At 45.0% G+C, this 20,424-nt stretch overlaps 1 protein-coding gene across 1 annotated transcript in view; it reads right to left on the bottom strand.

Annotated features, from left to right (window-relative positions):
• LOC142214625 (Fc receptor-like protein 5) overlaps positions 1-17,985 on the bottom strand; it is an 84,061-nt gene extending 66,076 nt beyond the window's left edge. Inside the window, exons 1-6 of the mRNA XM_075283562.1 lie at positions 17,955-17,985; positions 15,285-15,305; positions 14,729-14,986; positions 8,478-8,741; positions 2,412-2,693; positions 2,000-2,281 (exon numbers count right to left, since the gene is read on the bottom strand). Of these exons, the coding sequence (XP_075139663.1) occupies positions 2,000-2,281; positions 2,412-2,693; positions 8,478-8,741; positions 14,729-14,986; positions 15,285-15,305; positions 17,955-17,985 (1,138 nt within the window). The remainder of the gene's footprint in view (positions 1-1,999; positions 2,282-2,411; positions 2,694-8,477; positions 8,742-14,728; positions 14,987-15,284; positions 15,306-17,954) is intronic.
• Positions 17,986-20,424: the final 2,439 nt, after the last annotated feature.

The following is a 20,424-nucleotide window of genomic DNA, read 5'->3' as shown; positions in this document are numbered from 1 at the left end:
ACTGGATGTTTTTTCTTTTTCGGACCATTCTCTGTAAACCCTAGAGATGGTTGTGCGTGAAAATCCCAGTAGATCAGCAGTTTCTGAAATACTCAGACCAGCCCTTCTGGCACCAACAACCATGCCACGTTCAAAGGCACTCAAATCACCTTTCTTCCCCATACTGATGCTCGGTTTGAACTGCAGGAGATTGTCTTGACCATGTCTACATGCCTAAATGCACTGAGTTGCCGCCATGTGATTGGCTGATTAGAAATTAAGTGTTAACGAGCAGTTGGACAGGTGTACCTAATAAAGTGGCCGGTGAGTGTATATATATACATGATTATGTGTGATCTGTCTGTGACTCATCTGTATATGAGTCTTTGGTTTCTATAAGCTTCAATGTTTGGTATTGAAAAGATTTTACGTATATATAGGTTCAACCATCTGACATTTTAGTGTAATATTTATCCTTTTGTCTATATTTTTTTCTACTTATTGTTGTATTTGAGTAATTTTAAGGTTATCTATATGTACTTGAGAAAGAGCAAGATTGGCTCGAAACGCGTTGTGCTGTTACCAAATAAAGTCTTTTTGGGTGAGCGCTGCCTCTGTACTTCTCTTTGGACAGTCTGGTCCTAATTTGAAGAATGGGAAGAATGGATTTCTTCATCATAAATGGAGTCTGTCTTCCCAAAATTGGATATAAAGATAAACCCAGTACCTTGTAGGGCTTGTGATAAGGTTTTCAAAATGGCTTTTCATATTTCATACTGCTGCTCCGTTACAGAAATATATAGAGTTTTATAAATATGTAAATTAACTGAAAAGGTCATTAGTAGTGCAATCTGAAGTTTGGACTTCGGGCAGTTCTGCATTATTCACCCACCATAAGGTAAAGGACAGCTCTCCATCCTCGCTCAGGTTTCCGAAAGTCTTTGGCAAGCTCAGTGCAATGGGTACTGGGCATGCCCAATTATGTCACATTATACTTGGAAGGGCTTGGCTATCTGCCTAGAGACCACAGAGGGCTGTATTTTATCCCATGGTGGATAGACTTTGGAAGGGTTCAGGGGGGTAATCTTTAGCACTATCCGAAGCAGAAACAGCAGATTAGATATGCACATCTGCACACAGTTCCACATGCCAGAGGATTAGATACATAGGTCAACACACAATATCACACGCCAGAGGATTAGATATGCGCATCTGCACACAGTTCCACACGCCGGAGGATTAGATACGTGCGTCTATTTCACAGTCACACATTCCGCAGCATTAGAAACGCACATCTGCGCATAGTTCCACATGCCGGAGGATTAGCTACACACGTCTTTACACAATACCAGGGGATTAGATATGTGCGTCTGCACATAGTACCACACGCTGTAGGATTAGTTACACAAGTCAGCACACAGTACATTGTTCGACACCCCAGTCCGTCAAACAGTCGACCACGCCAGGCAGCTGCAAGGGAGATTAACCCTTGCAGTGCTGGATTGTGCAGTGGAACAGGTAGCGACGCCCATATCATGGCCGCACCTGCTGCACAATCCTAACAGTCACGTACACACAGTTTTACTCCAGGTCTCCATAACAACCGATCGCAGGTTTTTCACTGATGTATGAAATGAGATACACATGATCGCATGACGCTTATGACACACACAAATGATATACAAAATACACCAGTGCAAAACTGGGCAATTCTTATGGGGCCACTACACAAACACAAAATTAAATATACCCGTGCGAAGACGAGTCCTCCTGATAGTATTTTATAGTTCTGGTGTTACATTGATGTGGGTGCTTGGTGTTGGACTTCCACAAATATGATATTGATGACCTATAATAAATTAGCACATCAATATCAAAGTCCTAGAATACTCCTTTAACAGTTTAGATGGTAAAATATATTATTTAAAAGGATTTTACACAATTTAGCTAAATTTATTCAGGCACCAGATAAAGTAAGAAGTTCTCCCATGTAGAAGACATGACCATTGTCTATACTCACCTCCTATCTGGATTATTGTCTCTGCACTTCTCTTCCTTACTCTGCCATCTGTAGTTCCCACCTGACATGTATATTTCCCAGAATCCTCCAGCTGAGCAGACTCAACCTCATATTTATTAGATGGAGAAGAATCCTGAACCTTCCGTCCATCTCTATAGAAAGCAAACTCCAGTCTTGTGGTCGGTCTGTATAGACTAAGAGTCGTGTCACATGTCAGGGCCATGGGATCTCCTTCAGTCACTACATTGTTGGTCACAGTAATGATTGGATGTGAGAAGATCTCTAATAATGGAAGGTATAGATGGGAGAAAGTATTATTTATAGTGATTTACACCAAAAGTACATTCATTCATGGTCCAGATACAGTAAGAAGTTCTCCCATGTAGAAGACATGACCATTGTCTATACTCACCTCCTATCTGGATTATTCTCTCTGCACTTCTCTTCCTTACTCTGCCATCTGTAGTTATTACATCACATGAATATTTCCCAGAATCCTCCAGCTGGACATTGTAGACTTCATAGGTATCACTGACACCAAATCCCTGAACAATCCCTCCTTCTCTGTAGAAAGCAATCCGCAGTTGTGTATTGTGTCTTGGAGGAGGGAGACTTGTCTGACATGTCAGGGTCAGCTTATCTGTAGTAATAACTGGTTGTGGGGTCACTGATATTGTTGGGGTCGTGAACAGACCTAGAAAAGGAACAAAGTGATAATATATTACTGGAGAGAATTTCTACAAGGCATTAATCGATTTGGATTATTCTCTCTGCACTTTTCTATCTCTATAGTGACAATAGTCACTGGCACTGGCTGTTTTGTTCTGGTTCTGCTAAGACCCATCAGATCTACAACAATGGGGGTCACACAGAGATGGACTCATTGAGTGCTGCAGTGTGTTGTAATGGATAAAAGCAGTAATAAACCTCTTCTATCTTTTTCTCGGGGTCTCTGGACATCTATCCTAGAAGAATGGACGTCACGCGAATATAGTGAACTGGATCACTGTTATCAAATACCTAAGTATAAAACAGTGATCAAGTTGACTATATTCGTGTGAAGTCCATTCTTCTACTAAAATGGGTTGGGACTCTACCTTCACACTACTGGAAGGATAACTACATCAGTGTTTACTTGGACACCCTGTTATGGTCAGCAGGATTTATTAAAAAAAACTTAAATGAAAACCCTGCGGAGCCCTCTGGGCTATGGCTGCTAGAAACCTGGTGTGAACACCGACTAACAATTCCTGTCACTGCCAGCTAAATTAAAGAACCAGGTGCGCTCTGTTAACATTCACAGAGGCCTGTGCAGTCAGAGCAGCCGCACAAATAAACAAACTGGCTAGCCTGAACTCCAGGACTAGCCAGAGACCAAGTAAACCCTGTGTGTGGTAGTTCCACCCAAACACCCAGGCAACTTCTGCCAAGCCCACTCCCAGTCACCCTGTCTGAGAAGTTTTGCTAGCTGACCCTACAGAGTTGTACCACACATACAAGGCAGCAAGATGTATAAATCCATATATATCTAGTGTAGGGCTCTATATATTCACTTTGAAAGCCACACTGTGACATTTGCAGGCAACATGACACTGCTCACTGATTTCTGAGAGATAAACACAACTGTAGGCTTTAGACCTTCCATCTCATACCCAGCAGGACGCTATTCACTTCCTACTTTAAATGTGGATCAGATATTTGGTTATCCACCTTATTCAATAACACACTAATAGCCCTTATGGTACTGTGAATATTGAAAATCCTCCTGAGGAGCGAAACGCGTAGATATATATGAGGATCTATTTGTATGAGTCTGTATAAGACAAATCCTATTATTAATATTATAAATGTGAAAGTTTGTGAGTTTGGATGTTTGTGGGTTTGTGTGTTCGGATGTTTGTTAGTCAATCACGCAAAACCCGCTCGACCGATTTGGCTGAAATTTTCCACAAACATAGTTAATACACCCCATTGCGCAATAGGCTACTTTTCGTCACAATAGCGCACATATGTTTTTCCCAGGACTCCCACAAACCCCAAACTCACATCACCATCTCTGCAATCTCACACACTTTGGACCATAGCAAGCCACAAAATTCCTATTGCCCTCTACAGCCTCGCCCCTAACCCCACACAATCACATATACATATACTTTACCACTTTGCCCCTCACCTTAACGATACTCCAGGAGGCTCTCTTTAACGCTCCGGAGCAGCCATGTTTGCCAACCCCCACCGCTCTGACAATCCGCGACACCACCCACCCATGTCAATACCCCTAGGCGGTCTAATAAATGCAAAAAAAAAAGTTTAAAAAAAGTAAAAAAAAAATATTAAAAACAAAAAAAAAGGATTAAAAATTCAAATCACCCCCTTTCCCTAGAACACATATAAAAGTAGTTAAATACTGTGAAACACATACATGTTAGGTATCCCCGTGTCCGAAATCGCCCGCTCTACAAAGCTATGCAAATATTTTTCCTGTTCGGTAAACGCCGTAGCGGGAAAAATGGTCAAAAGTGCCAAACTGCCGTTTTTTCACTGTTTTGATTCTGATAAAAATTTGAATAAAAAGTGATCAAAGCAATAACATTTCCTGAAAATGGTAGAACTACAAAGTACACCCAGTCCCGCAAAAAAAGACGCCCTATACATCCCCGTACATGCATGTATAAAAAAGTTACGGCTGTCGGAATATGGCGACTTTTCAAAAAAAAATTTTTTAACAGTTTTGGATTTGTTTTTAAGGGGTCAAAATGTAACTAAAACCATATAAATTTGGTATCCCCGAAATCGTAACGAAACACAGAATACAGGGGGCATGTTATTTTGGTTGCACAGTGAACGCCGTAAAACCAAAGCCCGTAAGAAAGTCGCAGAAATGCATTTTTTCTTGAAATCCACCCCATTTTGAGTTTTTTCCCTGCTTCCCAGTACATTATATAGAATAATTAATGGCGGCATCATGAAGAAAAATTTGTCCCGCAAAAATTAGCACCTCATATGGCTCTGGGAGCGGAGAAATAAAAAAGTTATGGGGTTTAGAAGGAAGGGAGTCAAAAACGAAAATCAAAAAATGCCATCGGCGGGAAAGGGTTAACTTCAAAAACGTCGGTCCCAAAGTCACTATGTAAAGTTTCTCACAACACCGTATATATAGCAGCTCAAATACAAAGTAACTGCAACACAAAAGTCTCACGTATTCTCTGAATTACAGCAACAACAAGATACAAAGTTACATTTCATATCCCATCCCTTATACACAGTACGAAAACCTTACCCGCACCTGTATATACCCACTGCTACAATCACCGCAGACCAAGTCGCGGGTACCAGCTAGTCTGCTTATATATAGGCATGGGTGAACCTACCCCTTTCGCTGCCCGAGGCGAACAACAGAAAGCCGCCCCCCTTCCCGGGAGGAGGGGGCGGAGCGGAGTGAAGGAGGCGGGGCAAAGAAAGGGGCGGGGCTTAGAGGCGTTCGCAGGCAGAGAGCAGGCACGGAGAGGACCTGCTCTCTGCCTGAGCGTTAGGGGAGGCTGCTGGAGCAGTGCTGCTTCAGCGGCCTCCCCAATCCACCGCTCGGTGCTAAGCCAGTCCAGGACAGCTTGTCCTGGACTGACTTAGGTAAGCAAAAATGCCGCCCTCCCTGGGGCCCTGACATAGCACCGCCTGAAGCGGTCGCTTCAGGTCGCCTCATGGGAGGTATGGCGCTGTATATAGGACATTAATGAAGCAATAATACCCGGACTACTACTGCCATATCTTAGAAGCCGGTTTAATATTTAGTAGAGATGAGCGAACAGTGTTCTATCGAACATATGTTCGATCGGATATCAGGGTGTTCGGCATGTTCGAATCGAATCGAACACCGCGTGGTAAAGTGCGCCAAAATTCGATTCCCCTCCCACCTTCCCTGGCGCCTTTTTTGCACCAATAACAGCGCAGGGGAGGTGGGACAGGAACTACGACACCGGGGGCATTGAAAAAAATTGGAAAAAGTCATTGGCTGCCGAAATCAGGTGACCTCCATTTTAGACGAATAGTGGATTTCAAATCCGGGTCATATGAGAATGTGAACTTTGTGACTATGAGACAGGGATAGCTGTACAGGCAGGGATAGCTAGGGATAACCTTTATTTAGGGGGGAATGTTATTAAAAATAACTTTTTGGGGCTCTATCGGGTGTGTAATTGTGATTTTTGTGAGATAAACTTTTTCCCATAGGGATGCATTGGCCAGCGCTGATTGGCCGAATTCCGTACTCTGGCCAATCAGTGCTGGCCAATGCATTCTATTAGCTTGATGAAGCAGAGTGTGCACAAGGGTTCAAGCGCACCCTCGGCTCTGATGTAGCAGAGCTGAGGCTGCACAAGGGTTCAAGCGCACCCTCGGCTCTGATGTAGGAGAGCCGAGGGTGCACTTGAACCCTTGTGCACCCTCGGCTCTGCTACATCAGAGCCGAAGGTGCGCTTGAACCCTTGTGCACACTCTGCTTCATCAAGCTAATAGAATGCATTGGCCAGCGCTGATTGGCCAATGCATTCTATTAGCCCGATGAAGTAGAGCTGAATGTGTGTGCTAAGCACACACATTCAGCTCTACTTCATCGGGCTAATAGAATGCATTGGCCAGCGCTGATTGGCCAGAGTACGGAATTCGGCCAATCAGCGCTGGCTCTGCTGGAGGAGGCGGAGTCTAAGGTCGGACCTGAATGGAGACTGGTGTGGAGCGATCTTAGACTCCGCCTCCTCCAGCAGAGCCAGCGCTGATTGGCCGAATTCCGTACTCTGGCCAATCAGCACTGGCTAATGCATTGTATTGGCGTGATGAAGCAGTGCTGAATGTGTGTGCTTAGCACACACATTCAGCTCTACTTCATCGGGCTAATAGAATGCATTGGCCAATCAGCGCTGGCCAATGCATTCTATTAGCGTGAACTGAGTTTGCACAGGGGTTCTAGTGCACCCTCGGCTCTGCTACATCAGATTGCTACATCTGATGTAGCAGTGCCGAGTGTGCATCAGATGTGTAGTTGAGCAAAACTGACTCAGCACTGCTAAGTCTCTGCATTCGCATAGGAATGCATTGGCCAGCCTTCGGCCAATCAGCGCTGGCTCTGCCGGAGGAGGCGGAGTCTAAGGTCGGACCTGAATGGAGACTGGTGTGGAGCGATCTTAGACTCCGCCTCCTCCAGCAGAGCCAGCGCTGATTGGTCGAGTTCCGTACTCTGGCCAATCAGCACTGGCCAATGCATTTCTATGGGGAAAAGTTAGCTTGCGAAAATCGCAAACTGACAGGGATTTCCATGAAATAAAGTGACTTTTATGCCCCCAGACATGCTTCCCCTGCTGTCCCAGTGTCATTGCAGGGTGTTGGTATCATTTCCTGGGGTGTCATAGTGGACTTGGTGACCCTCCAGACACGAATTTGGGTTTCCCCCTTAACGAGTTTATGTTCCCCATAGACTATAATGGGGTTCGAAACCCATTCGAACACTCGAACAGTGAGCGGCTGTTCGAATCGAATTTCGAACCTCGAACATTTTAGTGTTCGCTCATCTCTAATATTTAGTTATCCCTGTTATGATCAGCAGAATAACTAAATAAATAAATATACAATAACCTGCGGAGCCCAACTGGACTCTGAACTACAGATCTACCCTTGATGGACCCATGAGACTCCAGTGTATAATGAAACATGTAGTTTGTATCCGCTGCCTACCATCTGTTATCCCATAGACATACATGTAATTTTGGCTGTGTATGCCTTAGAGATCTAGAAATGGGCAAGATGGAGTCTTATGGCAAAATTACTAGGAGACTCCGGACTTGCACACTTTTATAGAGTGAGCTATAGTAAATCTAATGGACAACAGTATCTGTGCTTATCTAGATCCTCACCCTGGTCTGTCCACTGTCTATAAATGTAGTGAGTGATTCTCCTTAATGCAACAAAAATTAACCAACTTAAGACACATTTTGACCACTTTCTAGATGTGACCAGTTATTACATCTGGGCCAATGTTTTTAGCTAATTTAAACTCTGATTTGGAACAAATTTATTCAGATCAAGATGAATCATAGGACGGAACGGGCTGGACCCAAAACCAAAATGCAGAGATTTGCCCATCTCTACCTATGATCTGTCCTGAGCAGGTGACAGATTTGCTATTGTGGCACAACCTCTATAATCCCATCTACTACACCCAGATTTAGGAAGTTGTGTATTTGTCTTCTATATTACACAAGGTGAAATCTGCACCAAAAATATGGAAACAATCTGCAATGTATAGAATTTCCCAGGAATTTTATAATCCCACTATATACTACAACTTGGGAATTTTTAAAACCTTTACCACATTTAAACCCGACCTCACCCAACAATAATTGTAGATGAGTCTTCAGGGAACAAAGTGGCTCCAGATATATTGTACAAATCCTACAAATAATTCCTATATAAATGATCCTGGACTTACCTTGTACAGATACAGAAACTTCATCTACATGTAGGTTATATATATCATTATAATAGATTTCTTTTATACATCTGTATGTCCCGGCAGTCATCTTGGTTACATTACTAATATAATATTCTGCATTATCTGACCAGTCTGTGATGTTTATTCTATCTTTGTCAAATCTTGTCCGTCCTACAGAGTTCCCAGGACGGTGGCGACATCTTATATATATGTCATCTCCTTCATAGATATATAGAGGGGTCTGCAGGATGACATCATTACCTGTAATATACAATGATATAAGATGAGGAGTAGAGATGAGCGAACACTAAAATGTTCGAGGTTCGAAATTCGATTCGAACAGCCGCTCAATGTTCGTGTGTTCGAACGGGTTTCGAACCCCATTATAGTCTATGGGGAACAGATACTCGTTAAGGGGGAAACCCAAATCCGTGTCTGGAGGGTCACCAAGTCCACTATGACACCCCAGGAAATGATGCCAACACCTCTGGAATGACACTGGGACAGCAGGGGAAGCATGTCTGGGGGCATCTAACACACCAAAGACCCTCTATTACCCCAACATCACAGCCTAACAACTACACACTTTACACACTCAATACCACCTCTCTGACAGTAGGAAAACACCTTGAAACATGTGTATTTGGCACTTGCAGTGAGGAGAGCTTGTCACCAGCAGTGAATTTGGCCCTTGTAGTAAGTTGAGGTTGGCACCAACATTTGTTTTGAAAATCAGGGTGGATTGAGCCTCTAACCAGCAGAGTTTGGGCAAATTCATGGTGGAGGGAGCCTCTAAACACCCCAGTTTGGACCAATTCATGGTGGAGGGAGCCTCTAAACAGCCCAGTTTGGACCAATTCATGGTGGAGGGAGCCTCTAAAAACCCCAGTTTGGACCAATTCATGGTGGAGGGAGCCTCTAAACAGCCCAGTTTGGACCAATTCATAGTGGAGGGAGCCTCTAAAAACCCCAGTTTGGACCAATTCATGGTGGAGGGAGCCTCTAAACAGCCCAGTTTGGGCAAATTCATGGTGGAGGGAGCCTCTACCAGCCCAGTTTGGACCAATTCATGGTGGAGGGAGCCTCTAAAAACCCCAGTTTGGACCAATTCATGGTGGAGGGAGCCTCTAAACAGCCCAGTTTGGACCAATTCATGGTGGAGGGAGCCTCGAAACAGCCCAGTTTGGGCAAATTCATGGTGGAGGGAGCCTCTAACCAGCCCAGTTTGGACCAATTCATGGTGGAGGGAGCCTCTAAAAACCCCAGTTTGGACCAATTCATGGTGGAGGGAGCCTCTAAACAGCCCAGTTTGGACCAATTCATGGTGGAGGGAGCCTCTAACCAGCCCAGTTTGGACCAATTCATGGTGGAGGGAGCCTCTAAAAACCCCAGTTTGGACCAATTCATGGTGGAGGGAGCCTCTAAACAGCCCAGTTTGGACCAATTCATGGTGGAGGGAGCCTCTAACCAGCCCAGTTTGGACCAATTCATGGTGGAGGGAGCCTCTAAAAAACCCAGTTTGGACCAATTCATGGTGGAGGGAGCCTCTAACCAGCCCAGTTTGGACCAATTCATGGTGGAGGGAGCCTCTAAAAACCCCAGTTTGGACCAATTCATGTTGTAGGGAGCCTCTAAACAGCCCAGTTTGGACCAATTCATGGTGGAGGGAGCCTGTAACCAGCAGAGTTGGTGGAAATCAGGGTGGAGGGAGCCTAGTATTAGCAGAATTGTGCAACGCTTATGGTGGATGAGTATGAGGATGCGGAGGAATTGGAGAGGTTGAGTACAGACATGGATTTTCATGTTGGGGTGCTTTACACAGGTGGGCCCAAAAATGAAGGCTCTATCCAGTGGTGGTTCATTTTTATCAAAGTGAGCCGGTCGGCACTCTCAGCTGACAGACGGGTGCGCTTGTCAGTGATGATGCCACCGGCTGCACTGAACACCCTCTCAGATAGGACGCTGGCGGCAGGACAGGACAGCACCTCCAAGGCATATAGGGCAAGTTCAAGCCACAGGTCCAACTTTGACACCCAATACGTGTAGGGCTCAGAGGGGTCGGAGAGGACAGGGCTGTGGTCGGAAAGGTATTCCCGCAACATGCGCCTATACTTCTCACGCCTGGTGACACTAGGACCCTCCGTGGCGGCACTTTGGCGAGGGGGTGCCATCAAGGTGTCCCAGACCTTAGACAGTGTGCCCCTCGTTTGTGTGGACCGGTGAGAACTTGGTTGCCTACTGGAGGAACTGCCCTCCCTGCCGCCAACGTCACATGCTGGAAACATCTCCATCATATTCTGCACCAATTGCCTGTGGCAAGCATTGATGCGATTGGCCCTCCCCTCTACCGGAATAAAAGACGAGATGTTGTTTTTATACCGGGGGTCAAGGATAGCAAAGATCCAGTACTGGTTGTCCTCCATGATTTTGACAATACGCTTGTCGGTTGTAAAGCACCCCAACATGAACTCAGCCATGTCTGCCACAGTGTTAGTTGGCATGACTCCTCTGGCCCCACCGGAAAGTTCAATCTCCATTTCCTCCTCATCCTCCATGTCTACCCATCCGCGTTGCAACAATGGGACGATTCGAAGTTGCCCGGAAGCCTCCTGTATCACCATCACATCATCGGACAACTCTTCTTCCTCCTCCTCCTCCTCCTCCATTAAACGCAGTGAAGCAGACAGATGTGTGGACCTACTCTCCAGCTGTGACGGATCGGATGCTATCCCTAACTCCTCTGTGTGATCTGAGTTATCCCTGATGTCAATCAGGGATTCTCTCAGAACACACAAGAGAGGGATTGTAAGGCTCACCATCACATCCTCAGAGCTCACCCTCCTTGTGGACTCCTCAAAGACCCGTAGGATGTCACAAAGGTCTCTCATCCATGGCCACTCATGGATGTGAAACTGAGGCAGCTGACTTTGTGGCACCCTAGGGTTTTGTAGCTGGTATTCCATCAAAGGTCTCTGCTGCTCAACCACTCTATTCAACATCTGAAACGTTGAGTTCCAGCGTGTGGGGACGTCGCACAAAAGCCGGTGTTGTGGCACATGCAGGCGTTGCTGGAGAGATTTTAAGCTAGCAGCGGCTACTGTCGATTTGCGAAAGTGGGTGCACATGCGCCGCACTTTCACCAGTAGCTCTGGAACATTGGGGTAGCTCTTTAGGAAACGTTGCACCACTAGGTTGAAGACGTGGGCCAGGCATGGAACATGTTGGAGTCCGGCAAGCTCCAGAGCTGCTACAAGGTTCCGGCCGTTATCACAAACGACCATGCCTGGGCCCAGGTGCAGCGGCTCAAACCATATTGCCGTCTCATCGAGGAGGGCATCCCTCACCTCGGAGGCAGTGTGCTGTCTGTCCCCCAAGCTGATCAGCTTCAGCACAGCCTGCTGACGTCTACCAACGCCAGTGCTGCAACGTTTCCAACTCGTAGCTGGGGTCAATCTAACAGCGGAGGAGGAGGCGGTGGCGGAGGAGGAGGCGGTAGAGGAGGAGGAGGAGGGGGGTGTTCTTCTCGTGTCCCTGCCAGGATTGTTAGGCGGGGAGACGAGGTACACCGGGCCAGTTTGGGAAGCAGTCCCAGCCTCAACTACATTCACCCAGTGTGCCGTCAGTGAAATGTAGCGTCCCTGTCCGCATGCACTTGTCCACGCGTCGGTGGTCAAGTGGACCTTTGTGCAAAGTGCGGAACTAAGGGCCCGCCTGATGTTGAGTGACACGTGCTGGTGCAAGGCGGGGACGGCACACCGGGAGAAGTAGTGACGGCTAGGGACGGCATAGCAAGGTGCCGCAGTTGCCATCAGGTCCAGGAAGGCGGGAGTTTCAACAAGCCGGAACGCCAACATCTCCTGGGCCAGCAGTTTAGCGATGTTGGCGTTCAAGGCTTGCGCGTGTGGGTGGTTAGCAGTGTATTTCTGCCACCGCTCCAATGTCTGAGAGATGGTGGGTTGTTGTAAAGAAGCACCTGATGGTGCCTTTGATGGTGCAGGAGAAGGAGATAAGACAGGAACAGGGGAGGATGAGGGAGAAGTCAACAAAGTGGCGGAGGCAGATGAAGTGGTGTCCTGGCTCGTCCTATGGAGTGCATCGCCAGCACAGTCAGCAGTGGTAGTGGCAGAGGCAGAGGCAGTGGCAGAGGCAGTGGCAGTGGTGTGAACGGCAGGCGGCCTTTGTCCTGCCGTTGCTGTCTGCCACTGATTCCAGTGCTTGGATTCCAAATGACGGCGCATTGAAGTGGTGGACAGGTTGCTCTTCTCAGAGCCCCTAATCAATTTCGAGAGGCAAATTGTGCAGACAACACTATATCTGTCCTCGGCGCATTCCTTGAAAAAACTCCACACCTTCGAGAAACGTGCCCTCGAGGTGGGAGTTTTTCGGGGCTGGGTACGAACTGGAACATCTTGGGAGATTCCGGGTGTGGCCTGGCTTCGCCTAAGCTGCTGACCTCTGCCTCTGCCTCTAGCTACCCTTTTTGGTGCTGCACCTGCCTCAACATCCACACTACTTTCCCCACTTGACATCCCCCCTGTCCAGGTCGGGTCAGTGTCCTCATCATCCACCACTTCCTCTTCCAACTCCTGTCTCATCTCCTCCTCCCGCACAATGCGCCGGTCAACTGGATGCCCTGACGGCAACTGCGTCACATCATCGTCGATGAGGGTGGGTTGCTGGTCATCCACCACTAAATCGAACGGAGATGGAGGAGACTCTAGTGTTTGAGCATCTGGACACAGATGCTCCTCTGTTAGGTTCGTGGAATCGTGACGTGGAGAGGCAGGTTGAGGGACAATGAAAGGAGCGGAGAACAGCTCTGGGGAGCAGGGACAGTTGGGGTTATTGTTCTGTGAAGCTTCGGAATTTTGGGAGGAAGGAGGACAAGACTCTTGGGTAATAGGAGGAGAGGAGGCAGAGTCTGACTGGCTGCTGGACAATGTGCTGTAAGCTTTCTCTGACAGCCATTGCAAGACCTGTTCCTGGTTCTCGGGCCTACTAAGGTTTGTACCCTGCAGTTTAGTTAATGTGGCAAGCAACCCTGGCACTGTGGAGTGGCGCAATGCTTGCTGCCCCACAGGAGTAGGCACGGGACGCCCTGTGGCTTCACTGCTACCTTGCTCCCCAGAACCATTCCCCCGACCTCGCCCACGGCCTCGTCCACGTCCCTTTCCGGGAGCCTTGCACATTTTGATTTCCCAGTTAGAAATTGGCACTATATACCAGTAGCAAAAATTGTGGGTGCACGTAACCCCAATATATTCTTTGAATTCCCAGTCAGACAATGGCACTATATACCAGTATCAAGAAATGAGGGTATTTGTAACCCCAATATATTCTTTGAATTACCAGTCAGGAACTGGCACTATATGGCAGTAGCAAGAAATGAGGGTATTTGTAACCACAATATATTCTTTGAATTCCCAGTCAGACAATGGCAATATATACCAGTAGCAAAAATTGTGGGTGCACGTAACCCCAATATATTCTTTGAATTCCCAGTCAGACAATGGCACTATATACCAGTAGCAAAAATAGTGGGTGTATATAGCCCCAATTCTATTGCTAGGGGACTTGCAGGGTATTTCTGAGGTGAAGGTGGGGGGCACACCGTTGGAACGGGGATTTGGGGTGTATATATGGGGTATACGGGAATACACTGTCAGTGTATTCCATTCAGGATCCTGGGAAAGCTGGGTTGCGGCGATTGAGCCCGTCAGTGCCACGTTACACTGACAAGCTTCTCCCTGGAATTTAGCTCTTACAAGAGCTGTTGTGGTTGTCTTCTCCTTCCTATCCTAGCCTGTCCCTGCCTACCCAGAATCTAAGCCCTAGCTAGCTGGACGGAAACCTCCGTCCCCGGTGAATTGCAAGCTCAGAATGACGCGAAGCTGGGCGGCGCTGTTCTTTTAAATTAGAGGTCACATGTTTTCGGCAGCCAATGGGTTTTGCCTACTTTTTTCAACATCACCGGTGTCGTAGTTCCTGTCCCACCTACCCTGCGCTGTTATTGGAGCAAAAAAGGCGCCAGGGAAGGTGGGAGGGGAATCGAGTAATGGCGCACTTTACCACGCGGTGTTCGATTCGATTCAAACATGCCGAACAGCCTAATATCCGATCGAACATGAGTTCGATAGAACACTGTTCGCTCATCTCTAATGAGGAGACATATATGATCTCTTATCAGTCTGTGTGTGATACAACTTGTTACCTTGTCTGTATATTTATCATCTGGTAGATTTACTCACCATCACTAACATCTAGTCTAGCGGGGTCACTTATTTCTCCAGGTCTGCTCTGACATTGGTAACTTCCACTGTGTGACGTTTTAGCCTTCTGTATTATATAGGATTTTCCATTGTATACTTGCTTGGTGTCTTTGTACCATATATAATCCATCCTCTCTCCTATAGTAGATCCCACATCACAGGTCATTGTTATCTGCTCTGATGTAAAGATCTTCTTGTAGTCTGGAGTGAAGGTCACCGCAGGTCTGATGGCGGCTCCTATAAGACATCATGTGTCATACAGGGGAAGTGTAGACATAATGACCATTTTAAAAGAGAATTCTACCCCAAACTTGAATATATATATATATTTTATTTTTTTCCTACTCCAGGTTAGTCTATGTGGGGAAGTTTCCCTGTATGTTTATTCATGAATAGTAAAATCCCATAACAGGACATAGAATAAAACTGCAAGTGTGAACTTACATAGTGCTTTATGTGACACAAGTGACACTTCCATATTCTATAATGATCAATTTTATATAAAAAGCATGGAAGGACAGATCTGGTCACTTACCTTCTTGTATGAGAACCAGCCCTATAAACAGAATAGAAGAAGAGTTATCAGATAGAATATAGTCCTGGTACATTTCTACATTGGAGAATATTACAGGTTAGGGTCGCCTTTAGAGTAAATGTATAACTAATAGATTATTACTAGAACCCAATAGACTTATCTCTAATAACTACAACTTACTCTAATAACACATAACTTTTGTATAGTGATAGAGGAAAAGCCCCTTATACCCATGAAGATCCTTAAGACAATATTGGGGCCATTTATGGTAGAAAATAATCTGCTCCTGCCTCCCTAAGACATGAATATGTGGTGGGTGTATGGGAGTTGTTACTGCTCTAATAATAGTACCTCTCCCCTCAATGACTTATTATTTTGGGAGATGTGTTGAGCATTGATGAGGGAACGTCTCCTACTGTTTGACCATGTGACACACCCAGTGACCCGAGGTTACAGATGATTTCATAGGAATGGGAAATATAAAGGGAGCTCTTATACTTCTCTCTTCTGCTACATCCACTCCCGGCATTCACAAGAAAAAACAAGGAAAAAAACAACTCTCAAACCCTGAAGTCCTTAGGACTTTACATGTAGGGTAGGACGCTCTCCTTACTTGGGAAGCCTATCTACTATCTGCTATTGCCTTCTCTTTTTAGGTCAGTAGACGGTGTGCTGTATATTTATCACTATGGCCATATACCATCTGTTACTAGAATAACAGTATGCCAAGGAGAACCAGAAGATAGAGATCACCGAGCTTAACCAGATGTACCAAAATTTCTTTATTGAAGTCCAAAGGTACACAACGCGTTTTGGACTGGAATTGCCTGCAAGCATCCAGCCCGACAGTAAGAGTTCATTACACTTGACTCCGGCCTGAAACGCGTTGTGTACCTTTGGACTTCAATAAAGAAAGTTTGGTTTATACATCTGTTTAAACGCACTGATCTCTATCTTCAGTCCCCCTTGGCATTTTACTAACACCTATGGTGGTACAAGTCTGGCAGCTGCATACCATAGAGGGAAGGACCCCCCTGTTAAGCGGTTCATAAGCTGTTTTGATGGTTGTGGTCCGTCACAACCACATAAGGTGAGAACATACGACTTTCTTATCCACCATGTCCAACAGTACAAAACTACCACACAATTGATTAATAAAACATAATACATTTTATTAATACCTACTAAAACAGTAGAATCACATGACATATATGAGAGACAATTACATAATACAATTCTGTTGCTATAAGCAAGTGGGGGTAGACGAAACTACATAGTACCAACTAGCCAGTAATAGGTAGAAAAACAGATGGCCAATAACAGTTACATGAAGTAGGAATGGTCCTGGATAAGAACAACAATATATAATAATGTATGGTGCAGAATGCACCTAACCATAAACAGCAGTGTGACAAAGCCAGGAACCCAGTATCTCTCCTAGGTGGTATAACAATACAGTGTTGCCATCTTACCTATATTTAGGAATTCCTGAGTTCCTTTGCACTTGAAGAAGGGCGATCTATGCCCGAAACGCGTTTGCTGTTGAACTTTAATAAACTGGTTATTTTTGACATCTGGTGAAGCGCGGTCCTTCCTTCTGGTCCCTAACTATATCCTTCACACCATCGGTGAGCAGGACCCAGTCGCTCAATCACTTATAGGGAGGAACCCCCTAGAATTGGTTTCCAGGCATTTACAGTAGTTGTGAATTCTTCACAACTTTATCAGGTGAGAGTGCACTTAAACCTGCTACTACACCTCCAACTTAACAATACTTCACCATATACAGCTCGGTGCTGTTTTTTTGTTTTTTCTCTCCTTTTTTTGGAATGTGGGATGGAAATCCATGCAAACACGGGGAGAACATACAAACTCCTTGCAGATGGTTTTTTGCCCTTGGCAGGATTTGAACACCAGGACTCCAGCGCTGCAAGGCTGCAGTGCTAACCACTGAGCCACCGTGTGGCCCCTTCTGTTCTTTGTTTTTGTCTTAGAATAGCAGTATATCATTGCACTGAAAGCTGCATGCTAGTTATATATAAGGTTAATAACATGGGACATTATGGGATGGCGGTCATATATTCTGGGACATTGGTAGTATGTTGTAATATATGATACATGTGCAGTATTGTAGGTCAGGTCTCTGTTGTTTTAAGCGCATTTAACTCTTTAGAAGCCTAGGTAAAAATCTAAAAAAAAAAATCCAATCTCCCCTTTCCCTAGATAACATGTAACATTAAATAAATAACCAAACCTATCAGGTATCCCATGTACAAAAGGGCCGAACCATAAACCTATAAAAATACTAATATCACACAGTGACTACCATAGTGGGGAAAATCATAATGGCCGAATTGCTGCTTTTTTTGCAGTTTTGACTAACCCCAAAAAATTGAATGAAAACGGAAATATTTTTGTATTTTTCAAAGTTTATTTTTTTTTCAAATTTATAAAATAGAACAAAAATTATACAATGCTATTTGGTATTATGATAGCTGTACCAATGTAATCCGTATAGCTAATGTGCCATCTATAAGGTGTCTAATAGGAGGGGAGACTTGGGGTGTAGCCCGGTGACTTGTAGTAATGTCCGGGATTTATAGGAGATTATTAACCCCTTCTTATAATTCCCCATCACAGACTGAAAGACATGAAGATCATTGTACTTACAGAGTAATAAGACGGACATCTCTGTGGACATGATGGATGGAGACAACGCTGCCCGGACTAAAGAGAGAGGTTGGTTTCTCTCTGTAATATTCTGCAAGTTACAAAGAGGAAGAAAAAATGTGGGGAAACAGTAAATTGTAGTTTTTTTTCCATAAATGGGTATGACTGGTCTTAGGTGATATGACACCCTGTGTGATACTTTCTGTGACACCTCCACATTGATATGGTGTGTGGTCATATAATAATTAGAGATAAGCAAGTAGTATTTGATCGAATACTATGGTGTTCGAAATACTCGTACTCGATCGAGTCCCAGTCACTATTCGAATGGAAAAATTTGATGCAGAACCAGCGTTGATTGGCTGAATGCTATACAGTAGGCCAATCAACGCTGGTTCTTCTCCTACCTTTAGAAGTCTTCTCCGCGCAGCGTCCTCGCGGCGTCTTCTGGCTCTGAATTCACTCTGCCTGGGCAGAGCCGACTGCGCTACAAGAAAATGGCCGCTTTGACTGTAAGCGGCCATTTTCTTGTAGTGCAGGCATGCGCAGTCGGCTCTGCCCAGGCCCGATGCCTGGCAGAGTGAATTCGGAACCAGAAGATGCCGCGGGGACGCTGCGCAGAGAACACTTCTCAGAGAATCCAGCCCGACCCTCACTCGTGGACTTGGTAGGTTCTATTTGATCTAATGTTGCCTACCCCTGAAATGAGCATTTTTCCCCCATAGAGTATAATAGGGTTCAATATTCGATTCGAGTAGTCGAATATTGAGGGGCTACTCAAAACGAATATCGAATATTGAGTATTTAACTACTCGCTCATCTCTAATAATACCTAATACTAAGTGCTATACACTGTGGTGCACTACACTGACCATACCCTGAATATATACTATACCGTACTATACATTGTCTCAGTAGAACTGTCACACAATAAGTAAATGTCACTATTGCTACATAAATAATCCCGATAAACAGCTCCATAAATAACGTCATCTACTAAGATTGTTATAGAAGGTGTAAAATATACTATACAAATAACATTAGGCTAAGGCCCCACGTAGAGAAACACAGCAAAAAAAAATGTGACAAAAACTCATCGAGGTTTGTTCTGCAGTCGGAAAAGATCGGATTCCAACCTGATCTTTTCCAGCGGGATCGAGATCGGAGGTTATCTCAAGATTGGCTCAACCCCAAAAGTGACTTTTCCCATAGAAAAGCATTGACTAGGGTTGAGGATCGGGATCGGAAAAGATCGGATTCTGATCGGCAATCGAGCAAATTTCACGATCGAGATCGGCTGGAAAATGATCGGAAATCGAATTTTAAAATCTATCTTGAAATCTCAAGATTGGCTCAACCCTAGTATACACATGTTTTTGCTTCACCCCATTTGGGGAATGTCTGATATCTTGATCACCTTTAACATTTTTTTGGGGAGACGAAATGACGAAAAAACAGCGGTTTGGCTCTTTTGCCTTGTTTTGTGGTTTGGGCACTGATATATTAATGTTTTCCTTAGTTTATTTATTATTATAAGTTTTTTTTTCTTTATTTAACTTTTATTTTTAGACCTCCTAGGGGGTCTCGACCCTCACGTCTGATCACTAATACAATACACTGCAATGCTAACTGTATTGTAAAATCCATACAGTTCTACATTGGGCATCCTCTAATAAAATTGTATTAATGACCGGCCTGGATGTCTTCAATAGGCTCCTGTATGTCTCAGCAACGAATCTCTGTCCTTTGATCTTGTCCTGGTGGTTGGCGATGCCAGTGATCATGGGCATTACTGGTAAAATATGGCTTGGTCATGTGTCTTTACTCCCCTGGTCCAGAAAACTGTTATTAAAAAGTCTCGAATTTTTGCACAAAGCAATTTTACCTTTTTCTGGCAATTTTTTTTCCAGGGTTAGTGGGAGGGGGTGAGGCCTCCTGAGACCTGACAACCTGGTATCATTTATGGTCCAAACCTGCACCAGCTCCTGGTTTAGATATGACTTGTATGTACATGGAGGGCCATGGTGGGCACCTACACCATTAGGAAAGCACCGCGTCTAGTGTTACATGCCAATTCTCTCCAATGTCTGAAAACTTTCATAGACCACTTCTGCTGTTGCCCTGTTACTACATGGAGGAAAGCCTTGAGTAATGCTGCATTCAGTAATGTGGGGCCTTAGCTTTACTGCTTACTCTTCTCCTTATAGATACATTGCCTCATTTAGAAAGCGGGATATTGGTTAGCCATGATCTGCTCACTAGTGGAGCTCCTCTCGTCAGTAGAAAAAGTCCCACAGTCTGCTATAGTAAAGTTTTCCAAAGGATAAAATGTCCAGTGTACAGTAGGTCATCACTATATGATGTGTGGGGTCCGACACCCAGACATAGGGTTGAGCCGATCTTGAGATTTCAGGATCAATTTTAAAATCCAATTTCCGATCATTTTCCAGCCAATCGTGAAATTTGCTCG

Source organism: Leptodactylus fuscus, chromosome 7 (genome assembly GCF_031893055.1).
Source record: "Leptodactylus fuscus isolate aLepFus1 chromosome 7, aLepFus1.hap2, whole genome shotgun sequence".
Lineage (NCBI taxonomy): Eukaryota > Metazoa > Chordata > Amphibia > Anura > Leptodactylidae > Leptodactylus > Leptodactylus fuscus.
The sequence above is the reverse complement of the archived record's forward strand: the minus strand, read 5'-3'. Positions and strand labels throughout refer to the sequence as shown.